General features: G+C 39.5%; 1 protein-coding gene across 3 annotated transcripts in view; it reads left to right on the top strand.

Moving 5' to 3' along the window:
- Positions 1-5274: 5274 nt before the first annotated feature.
- LOC115262555 (membrane-bound transcription factor site-2 protease-like) overlaps positions 5275-19902 on the top strand; it is a 37505-nt gene continuing 22877 nt past the window's right edge. For all 3 annotated transcript variants that reach the window (XR_009998507.1, XR_009998508.1, XM_062855193.1), the window contains exons 1-2: positions 5275-5609; positions 5665-6355. Coding sequence is in view for 1 of the 3 variants with exons in the window: in XM_062855193.1 (XP_062711177.1) it covers positions 5535-5609; positions 5665-6355 (766 nt within the window). In the remaining 2 variants the exon portion in view is untranslated. The remainder of the gene's footprint in view (positions 5610-5664; positions 6356-19902) is intronic.

Raw genomic sequence — 19902 nt, 5'->3', positions numbered from 1 at the left:
CGGGTGAGCAATGGAAAATTACAATACATCATAATTTTCGTCAGTATTTAGATTGATGTAATTCACACAAGTATTGTGTTATTTAGTTTTTCTTCATATTTTTTATCAATAGTAATCAAACATCAAAGTAATACAAACAGGAGAAATGGTTCCTATTATTTTGAAAACATACGAATGCATACACACAAAAATATTACGCAGGATGTGCACTATGGATTCATGTACGCAGTATACCTCAATGAAAATGCGTGATTACGTCAGATCTGGTTCAAGTCTTGAACGTTCAGTTTAATTTTTGGTATGATGAATAGGTGCGCGTAAAATGGCCAAATTCGTTGAAGTTTTCAAAGTAGATTTCTTGGAAAAAATTGGTTTGCAGTCTAACAAATAATGTTGATTAATTACTTATTATTGTCCACATTTTGTTCCGGCTATTGGACCATCTTCAGGACTCGATATACAAATCAACACAATTTTGTATAATTTAAAAACTATCGGGTTGAAAAGGGTAACACTGTCTGGTACACCTTTGTGTCATTCGTTACATCTGACATGATTATTTCCAAATGAAATAACGAGGCTTCCAAATAAACGAATAAGTAAAAACAGTTTTAAAAATTGACTCATTTCTTGGCTTAAGGTGAAGAACACCAGCGGTCACTTTCCAAAAAAAGTATTTTCTCAAGCACAAGTTTATAGATACCAGTGTTAGCTTTAGTCTGAAAATGCTACTCAGTGTTCACTAAGTAATCAAGCAGCAAGAAACAATTTCTGATCAACTTGTTCGATGGATTCCTTGATTACTGCTCAAGAAAATCGAGAAGAATGAAAGACGGCCATTGTGGCGGCCAGCTTGATACTCCAGCAGTCTTGTCCATAACAAAAAACATGTGTTAGTAGTACACATTTTCCTTAGTTTTACATGTTTTTATCAAATTGGTTTGAAATGTATTTTTTAGTTTGCATTACAAACAAACAAAAAATTATACTAGGTGGCCTTTTTGTCATATCAGGGTTACATCGAGTTAGACCTTCAATATCAAAGTAGACTTCATAAGCTTTTCTGATTTAACCTGTATTTTCAATAAGCAACAAATAATATTGATTTGAAGTCATCTTGCTGCATCGTTAACTTAAAACAACATTATATCACAGACAAACAGACATATTACTTAGAAGAAAATTGCTTCAAAAACATCGTTTGGCATCTCACTAGCACCCTCTGTAATGCTCAATCCGAAGCATTCATTTGCAGGTGTTGTTTCCCTCGGCTCGATGTAACAATTTTGCAGGTGACGACTCCCCCGTGGCGTCATCCATTCATAAAACATGAATGAAGGTTCATGATTGAGTCATTTTATCACAGACAAACAGACATACTACTCAAATCTAAATCATCGCACGATTTAACGGTCATTTTGAAAATAACGTGTGGTTCGGACTATGCTCGCATGTGTCATGGTGGCGCTGCTGTGCCTACATCACCTCTCAGTTTTGAAGAGAAATGAACGCGACGCCGATCAATGTTTACATAAAATGACTCAATCATGAACCTTCATTCATGTTTTATGAATGGATGACGCCACGGGGGAGTCGTCACCTGCAAAATTGTTACATCGAGCCGAGGGAAACAACACCTGCAAATGAATGCTTCGGATTGAGCATTACAGAGGGTGCTAGTGAGATGCCAAACGATGTTTTTGAAGCAATTTTCTTCTAAGTAATATGTCTGTTTGTCTGTGATTTTATGTAAACATTGATCGGCGTCGCGTTCATTTCTCTTCAAAACTGAGAGGTGATGTAGGCACAGCAGCGCCACCATGACACATGCGAGCACAGTCCGAACCACACGTTATTTTCAAAATGACCGTTAAATCGTGCGATGATTTAGATTTGAGTAGTATGTCTGTTTGTCTGTGGTTGAAATACGTATCTGTCAAAGGATGCAAATTCTTAGTGGAATTCAAAGGAACAGTACTTAACGCGATTTTCTTTTATTTACAGATATTCCCCTAACAAGCCCAGGTTAATCATCATCTTTTTCGATTGTTGTTGATTTTTTTTATAAGATGTCAAAGTTTACGTCCATTATTTCAAAATCAGGTTTTGGTTACTTACACCCCTCTGCTTCTGACCCCCTCATTTGTCACTTCGCAAAACCCACGTGCTTTTGTTTTGGGCGGGAACATATTTTCTTTTGATTTACCTTGCGAGTGTCACTGCGACGGTATGCCTTTCGAACGTATGACCGCCGCCAGACACTAATATTGTTTTAAATTTTTTTTAAGACCGTTGGGAAACTTTGTCTCAGTTGGGACAATATACTGAGAAGAAGAAAAGCAAGAAGAAAATAAAAATAAAAGAAGTAAGGAAAAAGGAATCGTAGAAGGAATAGTTAAAACAGAAAAAAAGTACAAGAAGAAAAAAAAAGAATTGTTACAACGAAAAAGCAGCTGGTCATGGGTTCGATCCCAGCCCCGGCACTTCGTCAGTTGCTCTTCCCCCCGAGAGCAGCTGGCACTTGACCCTCTTCTGAGCTCTCATAGCTCAAACGGACCCGGATAATTGGATATCAGCGAACGGCAACCCATAATGGACGACCCCCAATCGGACTGGAAAAGGAACAACAGCCACACATCATTTCATCATCGTGCTCATCATTCTTCCAAGGGGCCGTTCATAAACCACGTAGCCTTTTTGGGGGGAGGGGGGGTCTGGCCAAAGTCTACGCTCCATACAAATTTCAAAATTTTTGTATGGACAAAAGTGTACGAGGGGGAGGGGAGGGTCTAAGATGGCCAAAATTTGGTCTACGTGGTTTATGAACAGCCCCCAAGGAAAGGGTAGAAAAGTGAAAGCAGCACAAAGGCAAAAACAGTTCGATATAGTAGAATAAGAATGTAATAGAATACAATTAGGCGCTGTACAAAGTGTAAGTGCAGCCGCCAATTGGAATCGCTCACGTAGTGCCCTAGTGGACAAAAGGAGCTGTAAAATATATTAAGTGGTTAAGAATAAAAAAACGAAAAGGCAAGCTTATCAGTACTTCAACTTTGCTTAAACGAATTGAAGTGTACGCCTGGTTTGCAATGAAAAGGAGTTTAGAGTTGTATCGCAGCTGCCGTCGGATCCGGTAGCTACCAAATACGCGCTTTGTAGCTTGCTTTATTTTTGCCATCAGATTGTGCAAACGGTATCGTGCTTTGTCTCCCTGTCGTTCACTGTTGCGGCGTCCGTCAGCTCATCTTCGGTGCATTCGAAATGTGGGAGATAATTGATATCGCACAGTTTCGTTTATCTCCGGGTAGCCCTCGACCGTCATGGGCGGAAATAGCGATTTCCACAAAATCGTTGGATACGGATGTATTGCTGATTGAATTAGTTTATAAAACAGCCAAGGATCGATCGTTGTTTATAAAGTTCTTATCTCGCCTCAAGTCGAGCCAAGTACAAGACACTGAAGACGACCTTACAGTTGAGGTCGTAATACGTATCTGTCAAAGGATGCAAATTCTTAGTGGAATTCAAAGGAACAGTACTTAACACGATTTTCTTTCTACTAACAGCAGAAGGACCGGGAACCTCGTTCGTATAATAAACATATTAAATAAATGGTAAACTGTATAAAATGTGTTAGGGTCTTGTACCATTTGGGCAGGTGTACCTATTTTGGGCAATTGCCGCTATAACTAAGTCAATTTCAAACCGATTAATTTGAAATTTTATATAGAGTTAGGCACGTGCAGTATCTAACTCTGTACAAAAATTCAAATCAATCGGTTTGAAATTGACTTAACCCTCTAATACCCAACCCCGCCTTTAGACGGGGTATAGTTTGAGCATTTTTGTAATTTTTGTTTCGTGGAAAATCAAAATTTTTATATTTTTGGCTGATATTAAGGACTGTTTTGTACAGTATGCGGCAGGAAAAAATGCGAAAGTGTTTTTCAACTTCAAACCTCATTTTCGTCCATTTTACATTAACCAATCTATGTTTCAACATTCCATGATCTATAATAGGCTAGTTTTCTGAAAAGTTAATTAAAAAAAATCCCATTTTGGTCACTAACCTTTACAGGGCGGCGTCTGAAGATGAAGACAACCAGAATTTTCAAACCGCAGAAAATCACACAGGTCGCTAAGTTTCGCATCTGATAAAACCAAAATTTTTGATTTTCTCTACAATATCATCAAATATATGTACTTATTTCATCAGGTATGTGAAACTACATGACTCTGGATCAGTGTGGTCTGGTTGTTCATCGAATTTGAGCTAATTTTGTTACTGTTATAGTAATTTTGTTTAATGACCATTGGGCGCGCAGTTTATTGATATCCGCTTATTAGGCCTACATTATCACATGTTAAACATCAAATATGTTTATTTTTATTTTTCAGTGCTAGAATATAGACATTGACTGATACACTTTCATGAAAAAATAGTCATATATATCCCATATTTAGCGTGTAATAGTGCCTTGAACTTTTCGCATTTTTTCCTGCCGCACCCTGTACATCTCAAAATGGTTTTTGGTGTATTTGAAAACGTATTTACATTTTTTAAAAATCATTGAAAAAATGATGTTTTAGTCATCTTCTAGAAGTCATTGTTTATTTTGTATTAAATCGTTACAATTAACATATGTTAGATTTTTCCCAAATCATTCTATCCTAGTTTTGAAGTTTAAGGGAATCGAATACACTCGTAAATTATGTTTCTTAAAATTACACGGAAAATAAAATTTTCTATGAAAAAAATTTGAAATAAAATTATTTCAGCAATAATCATAAAATCTCAAAATGTTTTCATCTCAAAAAATCCGTACCCTAAATAGGCTTCCAGGAAAAATATAAAACTGTGAGAATGATTAAAAATAAAAATTAGAAAAATCAAAAACTGAAATTCACGAAATCGAGAATTAAAAAGAATCGTCTTCCAAAACATGTTTAAATCGATTTTAGATGACGAAAAATGATATTTAGATCAAAATCAAAAATTTGGGTATTAGAGGGTTAATTATAGCGGCAAGTGCCCAAAATAGGTACACCTGCCCAAAAGGTACAATACCCTACTTTAATTTAATTATTGAAATACCACAAACTCAATAAACAATTTGAGTCAATATCAAAACTATAAGGATATTGCCAATATTCTTCGACTGCGTAAAACGTCTGCGAATGTGTTAGTGACATAGCTAACCGTCGATCTAATCACAACACACACCAACACCAGCTCGAGAAGCCGGATCAATGAAAACTTTTTTGTTTTGATCTCGGTTCGTCAGTCAGTCAGTGCAATGCCAGTCAGTAGCAGTGCATGCATATAGAAAAAAAAATAATCAAAAATTATCCTGGCGGTGCGATTGGTGAGAAAGAAGAAACCGGTCAACAGGAAAACATTACCACAGTGCATCATTTTCGTCCCGAATCTATAGTGAAAACCGCATTGCATCACTGCACGGCCGGCTGGTTGGCGAATTATGTGTTAAAAGGGCTAAAGGTTTGTGTAGGGAAATTGGAGCATTTTATAGACGATGGATTTTTTACTGCTCCTGGGCGTGGTGGTGGTCATCTATGGAGTCCTATTGTTTTTCGATAACTTTTTCAAGGTATGCTTGCGACTTATATTATCGTTTAATATAAATTAATCGAATACATTTCCAGAGCTGTATGCGCTATCCTTATGAGGCGTTCCTAAAGGGGACGGGTTTGTCGGTGAAATTCCTCCGGTTACAGTGGCACACGACGGCTCTCAATCGATCCATTGTCAAATGGAGTACGGCTTATCCAAAACTGCTGGATCTAAATTTTAGCTTAGGAGTTTACTTGTCGGTGTTGCTCATGCCAGTTGCGTCACTACTAATCATCGTGTCCGCTTTCCATACCAAGAGTTCCGGCAAGGCGAGCTCGGATGGTGCCGCAGGGGTTTCCAAGGCAGTGGCCGAATCCGTATCGTTGGATTTACTCATTCCGGGAGTTAATCTGCCACTGAATGAAATTGGATACTACATCGCGGCCTTGGGAATCAACAGTGTAGTGCACGAGTTGGGCCACGGATTGGCCGCAGTGCTCGAGGATGTTCCAATCAAGGGATTTGGATTCCACGTAATGTTGATCATTCCGATGGCCTACACTCAGCTGGACTCGGACCAGCTAAATGCGCTGAAGACGTGGAAGAGGCTGAAGGTGCTATGTGCCGGGATTTGGCACAATCTGCTGCTGGGTGCTTTCACGTATTTGCTGTTCGTCACAACTCCGGTGATGCTGTCGGCGATTTACCGGGTGAATGAATCCGTGATGGTGACCCACATCAAGAACAACTCTCCGCTGCTGGGAGCACGAGGACTGGAAGAAGGTGAGTTATGCTTCGATTAGATTGATTTAACTACTTTTATTATTTCAGCAGTGTTTTTCTGCGATGAATATAGAACTTTTTGAAATGCATATTTTCTTACTAAAATGAATGCTGCTTTGATTCTGTTCAGTGGGTTTAACAGAATAGAAAGCTTTGTCCAGAAGGGAGCTGCCGTAGCGACAGATACGATTATTTGCATAAAAAAGTAAAAAAAAACAGCTTTAGTGATGGATTGATTGATTTCAAATTCAATCAAATCTTACAAGGAAACTGCAGGATTCAATATATTAGACCCAAAACGAGACAAAACGTTCGTCTTTGGAGGGAGCTGCCGTAGCGACAGATTTGATTCATTGATTCTAAGCAACGCCCTAAAAATCTCGCCTCAAAAAGAGAGCATCCATAGCGACGGAGTTCATTCTGTCTACTAGTTTATAGAAGTTCAGTTGTTTTGCAAGCAAGGTGAGAAAGTGGTAAACATTGGTGTGATATTCATCTCCTCTATAATGATATCTCACGTCGGTTTACTGGGACAGAAATATTAAAACTTTACTTGCCTCACCGATCAGACTACGGCTGCCAGGCTTCATAAAGTCCTTTCGAAAGACCATTCGAATGGTCTTGGAAGTCTTAAAAAAGAAGATGGCAGTTTTACTGTTGATTCTTCTGAAACATTGGAAGTAATGATGAAAACTCACTTCCCAGGATCGATTCCTTATTCGGATGAAGAACAGGACTCGGATAAGGCTAGACATACGTGGTCGACCAATGCCTATCAAAAAGCTTGTGAAATCTTCACACCGTCGAGGGTCGAATGGGCATTAAGTTCTTTTCAACCTTGCAAATCTGCCGGGAAAGATGGAATTTTCACAACTTTACTTCAACATGGAAAAAAGGCGATTTGTACGCTCTTAACCGAAATATTCAGAGCCAGTATTACTTCAGCTTACATACCTAAGGCGTGGCGGAAGGTTCGTGTTGTTTTTATCCCAAAAGCTGGCAAACGGGACAAAACAACTCCAAAAGCCTTCAGACCCATAAGCCTTTCTTATGTTCTATTAAAGACCATGGATAAAATAGTGGATGACTTTGTCAAGTCTACCAGCTTAGTAGAAATGCATCTAAGCAAATTTCAATTTGCTTATCAAACAGGCAAATCTACTATAACAGCGCTACAGTCACTAGACAGCAAAATTGAGAAATCGTTCCAAGCCAAGGATATAGCCGTGGTTATTTTTCTCGACATCGATGCTTAGAGATCGAGAGATCTCTTCCGTTCTTGGAGGTGCGCAACTATCAGTAAGATCTGTGAAGGGCTGTCCTCAAGGAGGAGTGCTCTCGCCCTTATTGTGGTCTTTGGTAGTGGATGAACTCCTTAAAAAACTCGTCAATCAAGGCTTTGAGGTTATTGGATACGCAGATGATGTAGCTATTCTGATACGTGGAAAATATGACGACACGATATCTAACCGGCTACAATCTGCGTTGAATGTTACCATCAAATGGTGCCAAGAGGAGGGATTAAACGTAAACCCTTCAAAAACTGTAATTGTACCTTTTACTAGAAGGTTAAAAATAAATTTTACTGAACCTTCTTTAGATGGAGTTCAAATTCAGTTCTCAGAAGAAGTTAAACATCTTGGGGTAACTTTGGACCAAAGACTGAATTGGAATTCTCATTTAAACAATGTTTAACCAAGGGTACCAATGCCCTTTGGGTCTGCAGCAAAGCCTTAGGAAAAACCTGGGGTCTTAGACCTAACATGATTCACTGGATCTATGCTGCAATAGTCCGGCCTAAGATTACTTATGCTTCACTTGTTTGGTGGCCCAAAACAAATGAGATATCAGGTATCAGTAGGTCGGCTCTAGAGGCACGTTCTCCTCCATTCGGGAAATTTGTGCCATCGCCATGAACACGAGCCTATTCATCATTTACCTGACGGAGAAGGGAAGGAAAAAAGGATAGGGCATGGGAAAGGACAGGTAAGGGAATAGGATCGTCATACTCGCAAAAGCGTACCACAATGGGTTCACATAGCGTCCTGAAAAGGGCACTGTAATAACGCATAAGCGTGCCACAATGGGTTCGAACAGCGCCCTGAGAAGGGCACTGTGATGATGCATAAAGCGTAAAGAGAGCCTATAGCTCTTTACCACAGCGGGTCAAGAACAACAGAACGTCCTGAAGATTCAGGTTTCTGAAGTCAGTTTCACTTAATAAGTGTTTCCCGAGTACTCGGAAACGCAATTGCGCAAAAACTGGACAGTTACATATTAAATGATACGAAGTTCCATAATCGGATTCACAGCTATCACAGGCAAATGAATCAGCTTGCTGAATATTCGCCATGTGATAGCTGAGTCGGCAGTGGCCAGTCAATGCTTTGACCAGCATGCTGCAATTCTGTTTTGACAGATTTGTTAGATACTTTGCCACCCCTAGAGATGGCTCAGTACAATACAATTTTGTTTGACGACATGACTCCAAACTATTCCAGTATTGTTTGTGCTGAGTGGCAGTCCAGGTGTCAATCTGAAGCTTCACCCAACACTTGGATACCGGAATAGCTGGCTCAGGGCCAATGAAGTCATGTGATGCTCCAGTGCGAGCTAACTCATCAGCCAATTCATTTCCAGCGATGGAAGAATGGCCAGGCACCCATACAAGGTGAACAGCGTTTGCTGAATTCAGATCCTCGATTTGAGTTCGACAAGCGATAACTATCTTCGACCTGGAGTTGGCCGAAGCAAGTGCTTTAATAGCAGCCTGGCTATCTGAACAGAAGTATATTACTTTGCCCATTACGTGCTGCTGAAGTGCTGATTGCACTCAGCACATAAGAGCAAAGATTTCGGCCTGAAAAACGGTGCAGTGTCTGCCAAGTGAATAAGACTGATACAGCCTTAGCTCACGAGAATAAACACCAGCTCCTGCTCGACCTTCGAGAAGGGAGCCATCAGTGTAACATACGATGCCGTCTGAAATACTTCTCTCCAGATAACCAGATGTCCACTCTTCCCGGGAAGGGAATTTCGTGGAAAATGTCCTATATGGAAAATTACAAGCAATTGTAAGATCACTTGGAGCAAGGACAACTTTGTCCCAATTCACCAAAAGTGGAAACAACGAGGTGTGTGTTGAACTGCGGCTCACAGGAGTATCCTCTAGTAAACCGAGTACCCATAGGCGGTAAGTGCAAGAAAGTGCTTCTTGTTTGAGATGAATGTGTAGTGGGGCAACGTCAAAGAGCACTTCGAGCGCTGCCGTAGGAGTTGAAGAGAACGCTCCAGACATCGCCATTAAGCACATCCTTTGGAGATGGCCTAACTTTGATTGGACCGTTCTCACTTCGCCCTTTTGCCACCACACAAGACATCCATAGGCCAATATTGGCCGAACAACAGTTGTGTAGATCCATTTGATATACTTGGGTTTTAGACCCCAAGTTGTACCAAAGGTTCGCCGGCATTGCCCGAAGGCCATACAAGCTTTCTTGATTCTGAACTCAACATGAGGTGTCCAGGAAAGCTTGGAATCAAGAATGACTCCAACGTACTTTACCTGTTCAGTCACATTGATTTCAGAATCAAAGAGACGTAAAGGTCGAACACCATTACGGTTTCGCTTTTCCGTGAAAAGAACAATAGATGTTTTACTCGGATTTACCGAAAGGCCATATTGGCGACACCAACCCTCAACTACCTGAAGAGCGTTTTGCATCAGGTCGAAAAGGGTGCTGATGCACATACCGACTAACAATGTTAGGTAGTCGTCGGCAAAACCATAAGTAGGAAAACCGCTATTATTGAGTTGCCTCAATAGCGTATCTGCTACGAGATTCCATAAAAGTGGGGATAAGACTCCCCCTTGGGGGCATCCACAAACACTCAATTTCCTAATCGCCGCTTGACGCAATGTCGAGAAGAGATGTCGGTTTTTGAGCATTTGGTGAATCCAATTGGAAATCATTGGAGATATACCATGACCCCGTGCGGCTTCCAATATGGCATCGAAAGGCACGTTGTCAAAGGCACCCTCGATATCTAAGAAAACACCCAAGCAGGATTGCTTTTGAGCGAATGCCTTCTCAATATCGTAAACAACTTTGTGTAAAAGAGTCACAGTGGACTTTCCAGATTGGTAAGCATGTTGGTTCACATGAAGAGGCACATTGGCCAGATGAACATCACGGATGTGATGATCGACTATGCGTTCTAAGCATTTCAGAAGAAAAGAGGTCAAACTGATAGGTCTGAAGCTCTTTGCTTCTTCATACGACGCGCGACCACAGACAAACAGACATACTACTCAAATCTAAATCATCGCACGATTTAACGGTCATTTTGAAAATAACGTGTGGTTCGGACTGTGCTCGCATGTGTCATTGTGGCGCTGCTGTGCCTACATCACCTCTCAGTTTTGAAGAGAAATGAACGCGACGCCGATCAATGTTTACATAAAATGACTCAATCATGAACCTTCATTCATGTTTTATGAATGGATGACGCCACGGGGGAGTCGTCACCTGCAAAATTGTTACATCGAGCCGAGGGAAACAACACCTGCAAATGAATGCTTCGGATTGAGCATTACAGAGGGTGCTAGTGAGATGCCAAACGATGTTTTTGAAGCAATTTTCTTCTAAGTAATATGTCTGTTTGTCTGTGGCGCGACCCACTTTCGGAATAAACTTCACAGTAATATCCCGCCAGGATTTGGGAATATACCCTGTAGCAAAACTGCAAACAAGTAGTTGTTTCAAAACATGTTTGAAATGATCAAATCTCTTCTGAAGCAAAATAGGATAAATCCCATCTGCCCCAGGAGATTTGAAAGGAGCAAAGCTATTAAGTGCCCATTCAATCGATTCTAAAGTTATGATACTCCGAGCCGAAGCTAAAGAATCATAACTACAAGAAAAGACATCAGGTTCATCCGAAGATGTAATATCCACACATCCGGGGAAGTGTGTACTGAATAAACATTCCAAAACTTCCTCATCAGAGGAAGTGAAATCACCATTTGGCAAACGAAGTTCGTTCACTTGAAAATCCTTAGATTTTGCAAGGATTTTGTTCAATCGACTGGCTTCACTCAGACTGGAAACATTTGTACAAAGGTTTTTCCAGCCGGATCGTTCAGCAGACCGAAGAGCTTTTTGGTAGGCCTTGCGAGCCGACCTGAAAGCCTCCGATCCAGCCGAACGTCGTCTGTTCCAACTCTTTCTACATTGTTTCCTGAGCTTCGCCAGATCGGAGTTCCACCAAGGGGTTCCTCTTGTGGTCTTCACAGACCGCAGTGGACAGGCTTCTTCAAAAGCTTCCATGATGAAGGCCGTTGTAGTATCAACGGCATCATCTAAATCACTTGGAGTGTCAATTGATGGTGAGTATCCATGAAATTTGGCTGCAACCAAATCGGTAAAGAGATCCCAGTTGGTTGACCGGGGATTCCTGAAACGCAAAGTTTGCGAAGTAACATTCACATGTTCAAACAAGATGTAACGATGGTCAGATAAAGATTCTTCATCTGACACATGCCAATTGGTCAGCTCATGACTAATTCTGCTAGAGCAAAGCGTTATGTCTAACACTTCCTCTCTACCAGATACCATGAAGGTTGGGCGGTTGCCTATGTTAAGTAATCCAAGATCTGTACTACTTAAGTATTCCATCAAACTGGAGCCTCTCAAATTGATGTCTGAGCTGCCCCAGATTATATGGTGAGCTTTAGCATCACTACCAACAATATGCGGAAGGCCTTTTGAAGTGCAGTATGCAATGACTTGCTTGAAAGCATCCGTAGGGGATGGTTCATCATGCGGTAAATAAACCGAACAATAAACGTATTTCCTGTTGAGGTTTCCAACAGATACATCTATTGTGATAGCACATACATCTCTAGTAGTTAGCTCAGAGATGAGTGTAGCAACGATTGCGTTGTTGACAAGCACACATGCTCGAGGCATGACACGTGAGTTTGCCATTTCATTTTTACTGAAAGTAGCAAACACCGGATGTTTGGTGGCCCAAAACAAATGAGATAACCTGTCAAAAGAAGCTAAGTAAGCTACAAAGACTTGCTTGTATATCTATGACAGGAGCAATGAACAGCACTCCATCAGTTGCTTTGGATGCCCTTCTCAATATACTGCCATTGCATCAATTTGTTAAACTACAAGCGGCAAAAAGTGCCCTGCAGTTTATACATTACAATAAATTAATTAAATTAAATTAATTAAACATGGACATAAAAACAGTAGAAGATTGGATGATAACGAAGACCAACTATGATGTTCTGGATGCTGGTGGGCCAAGTTTACGTCCAGGTTCTATTGTATTTTATACTGATGGGTCCAAGATGGGAGAAAACACTGGAGCTGGTGTTTTTGGCCCCGGTATCAGTAAGGCTATACCAATGGGATGCAGTCCCACTGTATTTCAAGCGGAAGTTCAAGCCATTCTCGAGTGTGCCAACATTTGTTTGAAAAGAAAGTATACACGCTAAGGTCAGTTTACCTAAATGTGAGTAAAGTATACTCATAATCGCCGAAAAGTGCACAACCTCATTTTATGGGTAAAGTGGCTTTACCCATTTATGGATTAACTGGCAGTACCCAAATATGGGTACTTGTGCAGGGGAAAAATATGAGTAAATTTTACCCACATTTGCGTAATGAAATTTTGTTTCATTATTCAAAAAACTGAATCGGAAAAATAGATGGAACCCAGGATGAAACTTAATTGCTTAATTGATTTATTAATGTATATTTCGTAAAAAAAAACTTTATTTGATAGCTACATCTAGTTTACTTAGAATCTATTTTACTCCAGGAAGTTGTTTGCGCATTGGTGCTCCCGGACGGCAACCAGCGTGAATTTATTGCCCAGGCGTTCTGAGGTTGGTTCCAGTGAGAGATCCTCAATCTGGGGAGAAGTCGAAAACGCAAGTGGTGCTTTGAAGAGGAGGTTGCATCGAGGTAAACCTGGGCCATTGACTCAGTGGATCCTTGGATGACTGGAAGAACTATTGAGGGACACGCTCGATGTGACAATTCCATAGGCGATTTACGACCTCGTACAACGATTTCCATGATTACAATTGGGACCTGAAATTGTAAATAATAAGGAATGCTGCACCGGAAATCCAGCGTAGCGAACCCGGGCTTTTGACTGTGTGCGCTAGTCAGGAGATCTGGAGCCGGAATCGGCCTCGGCGGAGTCTTTTGCATCATTGTCTTCTGAAATGATAAATTAGTTACAGGAATTAATTGAACAATAATTCATTATCATTTATTTAATATGCTTACCTTTCAATATTATTCGAATTAATTTTTTTTGTGAAGTTTCTGCTCCGAAATGCTCGCCGAATTGATGATCATTCTGATTTGACTGGATTTGACGAACACTTTTATTTTTCAGCCAAATATGGGTAAAGCTCGGTTACCCATATTTGGGTAAATTAGCTTTACTGCTATTATAAGTAAATTTTACCGTTTTTTCTTGGTATACTTTACCCAAATTATGCGTTTTGAATGCAAAACCCAAATATGGGTAAATTGATTACCTATTTATAGGTAAACTGACCTTAGCGTGTAGGGTTGCCAAGATCTGTATTTTTTCGAACAGCCAGGCCTCTCTAAATGCGCTAAAAGCTTTCACTTGTCAATCAATGCTAGTGTGGGAATGCATTATTTCTCTGAAGCAATTGGCCAGTAGGAACGAGGTAACTTCATACTGGGTGCCCGGTCATTGTGGAATTCTGGGAAATGAAAACGCCGACAATTTAGCTAGACAGGGTGCGGAATCAAGCTTTGTATTCCCTGAACCTTTCTGTGGAGTTCCTGAGTGTGCTCTTCGGATGAAACTAAAAACTTGGGAAATGTCCATGGCAAGGATGGGAACACTCACTTGCAAAGAGTTACACTCACTTGATATTTTCTCTGCTCAGAAGCGTGCAATCAAGAAACGATGTATGGACGACTTTTGCATTGTGGTTTTGTCTGAAACTTTGCCGAATAGAGTAGGGGTCGCACACGCATACCGAAGTCGTGAGGGAGCTGCGAAGGCAACTCTCCACGAAGTGAATGTGAATTACACTCACCTCGTGGAGAGTCGCTTTTACAACTCTGTCACGACTTTGGCATGCGTGTGCGACCCCTACTCTATTCGGCAAAGTTTTAGACAAAACCACAATGCAAAAGTCGTCCATATATCGTTTCTTGATTGCACGCTTCTGTGCTGAAAAAATAGCAAGTGAGTGTAACTCTTTGAAAGTGAGTGTTCCCATCATATCTAAATTCAACCACCAACAGCTCATTTTAGAAGCTGAACCTGAGAATATGGTGTATGAAAAACTTGTGCGGCTAGACCAATTCTGCAAGAAAGTCACGGAAAAACTGCTGTTTTTCGAATATTTAAGGTAAATGTCACGGACTACCTTCGAAAAATGCCAAATGATATTCACCGTGAATATCATTGGGATTTTTCGAAGATAGTCCGTGACATTTACCTTAAATATTCGAAAAATAGCAATTTTTCCGTGACTTTCTTGTAGAACTGGTCTAGCTGCACAAGTTTTTCATATACCATATTCTCTGGTTCAGCTTCTAAAATGAGCTGTAGGTGATTGAATTTAGATATGACGAAATGATTTTTTTGCAATTTCTCATCGTAATAGGCTGTTTTACCTCACGCAAGTCTGACAGGAAAAGGCCTACTTTCCCACACTAAATTATCAGTGCGATAATGGTTCATTACAGCACTGAATAGCGTTGCGTAATGAACCATTACAGCACTGTTTTCAGTTTTGATCAACTTCTTGATGCTTTCTGGACGCAGGTTTGAAAAATTGTGACAACTGCACAGTATACTTGAGTATAACCTGCTATGATCAGACTTTCTTAAACATGGCTATGAACATCAGTGTGCAGTTTGATGTAAAAGTATCCTCAAGTGGTAATTTATGAAATTGCAAAAAACGTTGTACGCATCTCGGTGCAGAACTCGATTTTTACAGCACTCGTCGTACTTATCCAACTCGGCAAGCCTCGTTGGATAAGTGTACAACTCGTGCTGTAAAAATCTTCATTCTGCACCTTGTTGCGTAAACTACTATTTCAACACTGGATGCCTGTATGGGGAAACTAACGTTTTTGCATTTCCCTAATCAAAAAAATCAAGTTTTTCTGAAAGTATGTAACCGATTATGTAAAAATATAGGCTCAGATGCCCTGAAAAACTTTGCCGAAGGTTGCAAAGCGATCCAAGTATTGTAACAAAAGTTATAACCTACTGATCGTCTGAGTGTAAAACATGGAAAAGAATAACATCAATAATAAAATCTCAATTTTTGGCCAGACATTCTAAGAGTGTATCTTTTTCCACATACATCGGATCGCTTTACAGTATTCGATACAGTTTTTCGAAACATTCTGAGCTATACTTTAATCACAGACAAATAGACGTCTGAATGTACCCACTTCCGATCGTTTTGGTTTTTAACGGACTATTCAAATATACTGTTGTTCGAAAATCTTTCGTTCATGGTGCTTGTATCGTTTCTGCTCCTGTTTGACGTTTGCTCATTACCGCCATCTACTCAGTCGATTTGCGAAACACAACATAATTAGCATTGGGCAATTATACTTGACGACGGTTTCAATCGCACTTTATTCCAAGTGATACGTCTGTTTGTCTGTTCTTTACATGGTCCTTTAATATTAGCAGTTAGGACAATTTTGAGCAATTTTCAAGAAAAATACGAAACACAAAACATTCAATTGGTGGAACAAGGACAGTTAACCGGTCGCCCTGATCAGCTTTTGCCGGCAGCCAAGCCGCCAGATTTTTGACGCGGAAGTCAACACAGATCGAAAAAAGAGTGTAAAATTCTGTGACATATGATGCACATGATTGGAGCGTGGGATATCACAGAAGTTTACATGACAGATCATGTAAAAGTCATAAAATATCATGTAAACTTCCATTAAATGTCATGTAATTCAGCATGACTCTAAGTATTTACATGGCATATAACACAAATTTACACGATATATCATGTAAACCATCATAACACTAAGTTTACATGACTAAATTGAAGTTTACAAGACGTGTAAATCTCATTATTTTTATCTGTGAATCAACAAATTCATGAAATTATTTTTTTCCGCTATTATAAATGTTTTAAATGTTCTACTAAAGTAAGGTTTAATAAATGCAATTTATATAATTTCCAGGATAATTGCTAATGTTTGTCATTCTGAAAACCTATACGTTTGAAATAATGATGTTCTTAAACCACTTTGCTGATCAATTACTGTTCTGAACAGTTTCAAAAACAGTCGGGGTAATCCAACTTTGAACTGAGCGCACAATAACTTCCCAGCATGGCCAGAATGCGCAGACTGTGACGAGACCGCAGAGCATATGCTTTTTGAATGTCCACGCTTCGTGGAGCAAAGGTCGAGTATGCAGGAGATATGCGGTAGAGATATCACTCAGGAAAACATTGTTGAAAGGATGTGTACAGGGGGGGCGGACAGGTGGGATTCCGTTACTTCCACGGTCTTCCAAATTGTACTTGAACTACAGAGTAAATGGTGGTCCGACCAACAGCAAGTAGAGTTTGGCTCCCCCTCCCCATTCGAGAGCTTGAGTTCAACGGGCAGACTTAGTATTAGCCAGGACCCAAGCTTCTAGGTGAGATAGGGCAGCTTAAGGCGGTAGCTGGTGAAACGCTAACTAATAGAGAGTATTCATGTACGGTGCCCTCGAAGTTATCCCTAACGGGCATACCGCAAACGTAAGGGAGAAGAAGTATGAGTTTTAGTGGGTCCTCCCCACATAATCCTAGGAGCCACCTCTTGGTTATCCGATCACTAGATTTTCTCATTTTATATAAAAAAAAACTTTATTTTGTGGTATTATCAATTTTATTCGAACACTTCAGGTAAACTATCAAAACTCCAAGTCAGATAGATTATCTGTTAAAGCTTTGCCTTAGGGATGTCAAAAATCGTTATTTGCAGATGACACGGGTATCTCAGCCAAGGGGCGGAGTTAGCGTCTCATTTGTAGTAGATTGTAAAAAAGTTTCGATATTTTTTGTTTTTATTTGCAAAAAAGAAGGATTTCTCCAAAGTTGGAAGCCTTTGGAGAAATCTTCCAACTCAGCTTATCATATTTCCACATAAGCCAAGAGCTCTTTATTTGAAACCCTCAAGTAGACATGTTGTCACTATGAGGGGAACTCCAATAAATTGGTCGGACGAAGTTAAGTATCTAGGACTCTTACTAGATAAACTTTTGAGAATTATTTTGGTATAGAGATAAGTGACATTTCAACACACGAACACTAGCGCGATTTTTTCCTCATTTACATTTACATTTACATTTACATTTATTCACATTTACATTCATCTGACATTTTTTAGTCTTAATGAACTAAATTAACACTAATTTAAAATTAAAAACAAAATACATTTCACAGTTACATTTAAAAACCTTAATGACTATTATTATTAAGCCTATTTCGAAATGAGTCGATAGATAAGTTAAAGTCAAATATTTCAAAAACCCTATTGAAAGAAGCACATATGAATCTTATTGGATCGTGTTGAGCATACTGGGCGTTCCATGAACCGAGCTGTAGAAAGTCTCGTTGCCGAAGTTGTCGCTCCGGTGCATATAAGTTAATTTCGTTAAGTATTACGGAAGAGTCTACCTTGCCTTGTAAAACTTTCGCTATGAATATCGCCTGAGCATTGAAGCGTCTACGTTCAAGAGTATCCAGTCCAAGCAAACGACATCGACTATCGTACGAAGGAAGATTTAAAGGATCATTCCAGGGGAGATTCCGAAGTGCGTATCTAACAAACTTTTTTTGAATAGACTCAATTCGGGTGATCCAATTTGCTCACACAAAAGTGCACGCCGATTGAAAGGCTATTGAGATTGCATATGCAAATATTACCCAATCGAATTGGGTAAAACAGGTACATAATGATAAAACTAACGTCCGGGGCAAGAGTGCGAATATTTTCCTCGCAGTTTCACAACTACATCTACAAAAAAGGCACGCATACATTTGAACGTGATTACCTCTATAGCACAAATGAGTTGCATCAAATTTCCAATATTGAAACAATGGATCAGATGTCAACGAAAATCATATCAAATTTTCGTCAAAAATCGTCGCAATCTTCTATTGCTACGATAAATTCTTCATATGTTTAGTTTAAGTTTGGTTAGAATTGAGGTGAGTTTAAAGAAATGTATTTCTTTCACGCAGGTGAAAAATAAAACCTATAAAAAATCATAATTGCAACAGCAAATGAAATGTAATATGGTGACGATGGGTATTATCGGCAGGTTTGTTCTCTTCGTCATGGGGGGTTTTTGTGGGACGAATTGCCTGAAATTTGGGCATATAACTCAGCTTGGTTGGGAAGGATTTGAGGTCAACTCTGAGTCCTACAGGTTTTAAAAAACTCCGCCTGACGAATAGAACAAAACTGCCGAGAATACGTAAGTTCCCCTATGTTATTACACAAGTTTACAAAATAAAATGAAAGTCGTGAACTTCTGTCAACGACCAAAATTTTTGAAGCACAATTTAGTGCTGATTTCGAAACCGACCTTCAAAACATTTTAAGTAGAACAGTTTTTGAGTTTTAGCTCAATATCGAGTTTTGCAACTTTTCAAAATATGTAATTTACTAAAATTCAAATATATTGCGTTTTGTTCAACCAATTTTAAATCTTTTTCCATAAATTAAAAGTTGAATACAATACCATTCGATCATCTGAATACAGGTTTAGCCTCAGATTGATGAAATTCAAGATATTGGCCAGTTTTAGGGACGATCTTCTCAAATTTTAGCAAAATTCCCAAAAATTTTTAAAGAGATGTATTTTTTTCAATAAGAAAAAAACAGCTTAAAAATTATTTCTCGACGTTTATTTGACATATCATATATAGGCGAGTTACAGTAAAAATTTCAGCTCAATCGGAGCATTGATTACGGAGAATGAGATGTTTGAAGTGAGCGACTTTGCTTAAAAATAGAACAAAAATCGATTTCAAATCATCAACCTTGTATGGAAAATCGAAAAAATTTCCGCTCTACTGTAATTTTTTTCCTTCACGTTTTCGAACTCAGGACATCATTCTACACCAAAAATGATCATCAGCTTACCGAGTTCAAAAATGCTGTAAACTAGTGTTATTAATTAAGGAAACTAAACATTTATTGAAAAAGTATAGCGCACTAATTATAACAACAAATATAACAACAATCAAGTCTGATTCAGCCTCAAATCGATGAAATTATTGAAGAAAAATACACTTTATACACTTGTGATGAACTACAGTGGCTTAGGTATGATTATCCCAACCATGAAGACAAAAAAGGAACTGCTGGAGCAGGTGCTGGAGCGTACTCTGTTGTGCTAAAATCCTGGCTTCCCTACGAACGATTCTGTCGGATGTTCTGCTGCAGCGTGAGGAATTGAATCACTCAGAACGGTGAGGTGCTTCCGGA

Source organism: Aedes albopictus, chromosome 3 (genome assembly GCF_035046485.1).
Source record: "Aedes albopictus strain Foshan chromosome 3, AalbF5, whole genome shotgun sequence".
Classification (NCBI taxonomy): Eukaryota; Metazoa; Arthropoda; class Insecta; order Diptera; family Culicidae; genus Aedes; species Aedes albopictus.
The sequence above is the reverse complement of the archived record's forward strand: the minus strand, read 5'-3'. Positions and strand labels throughout refer to the sequence as shown.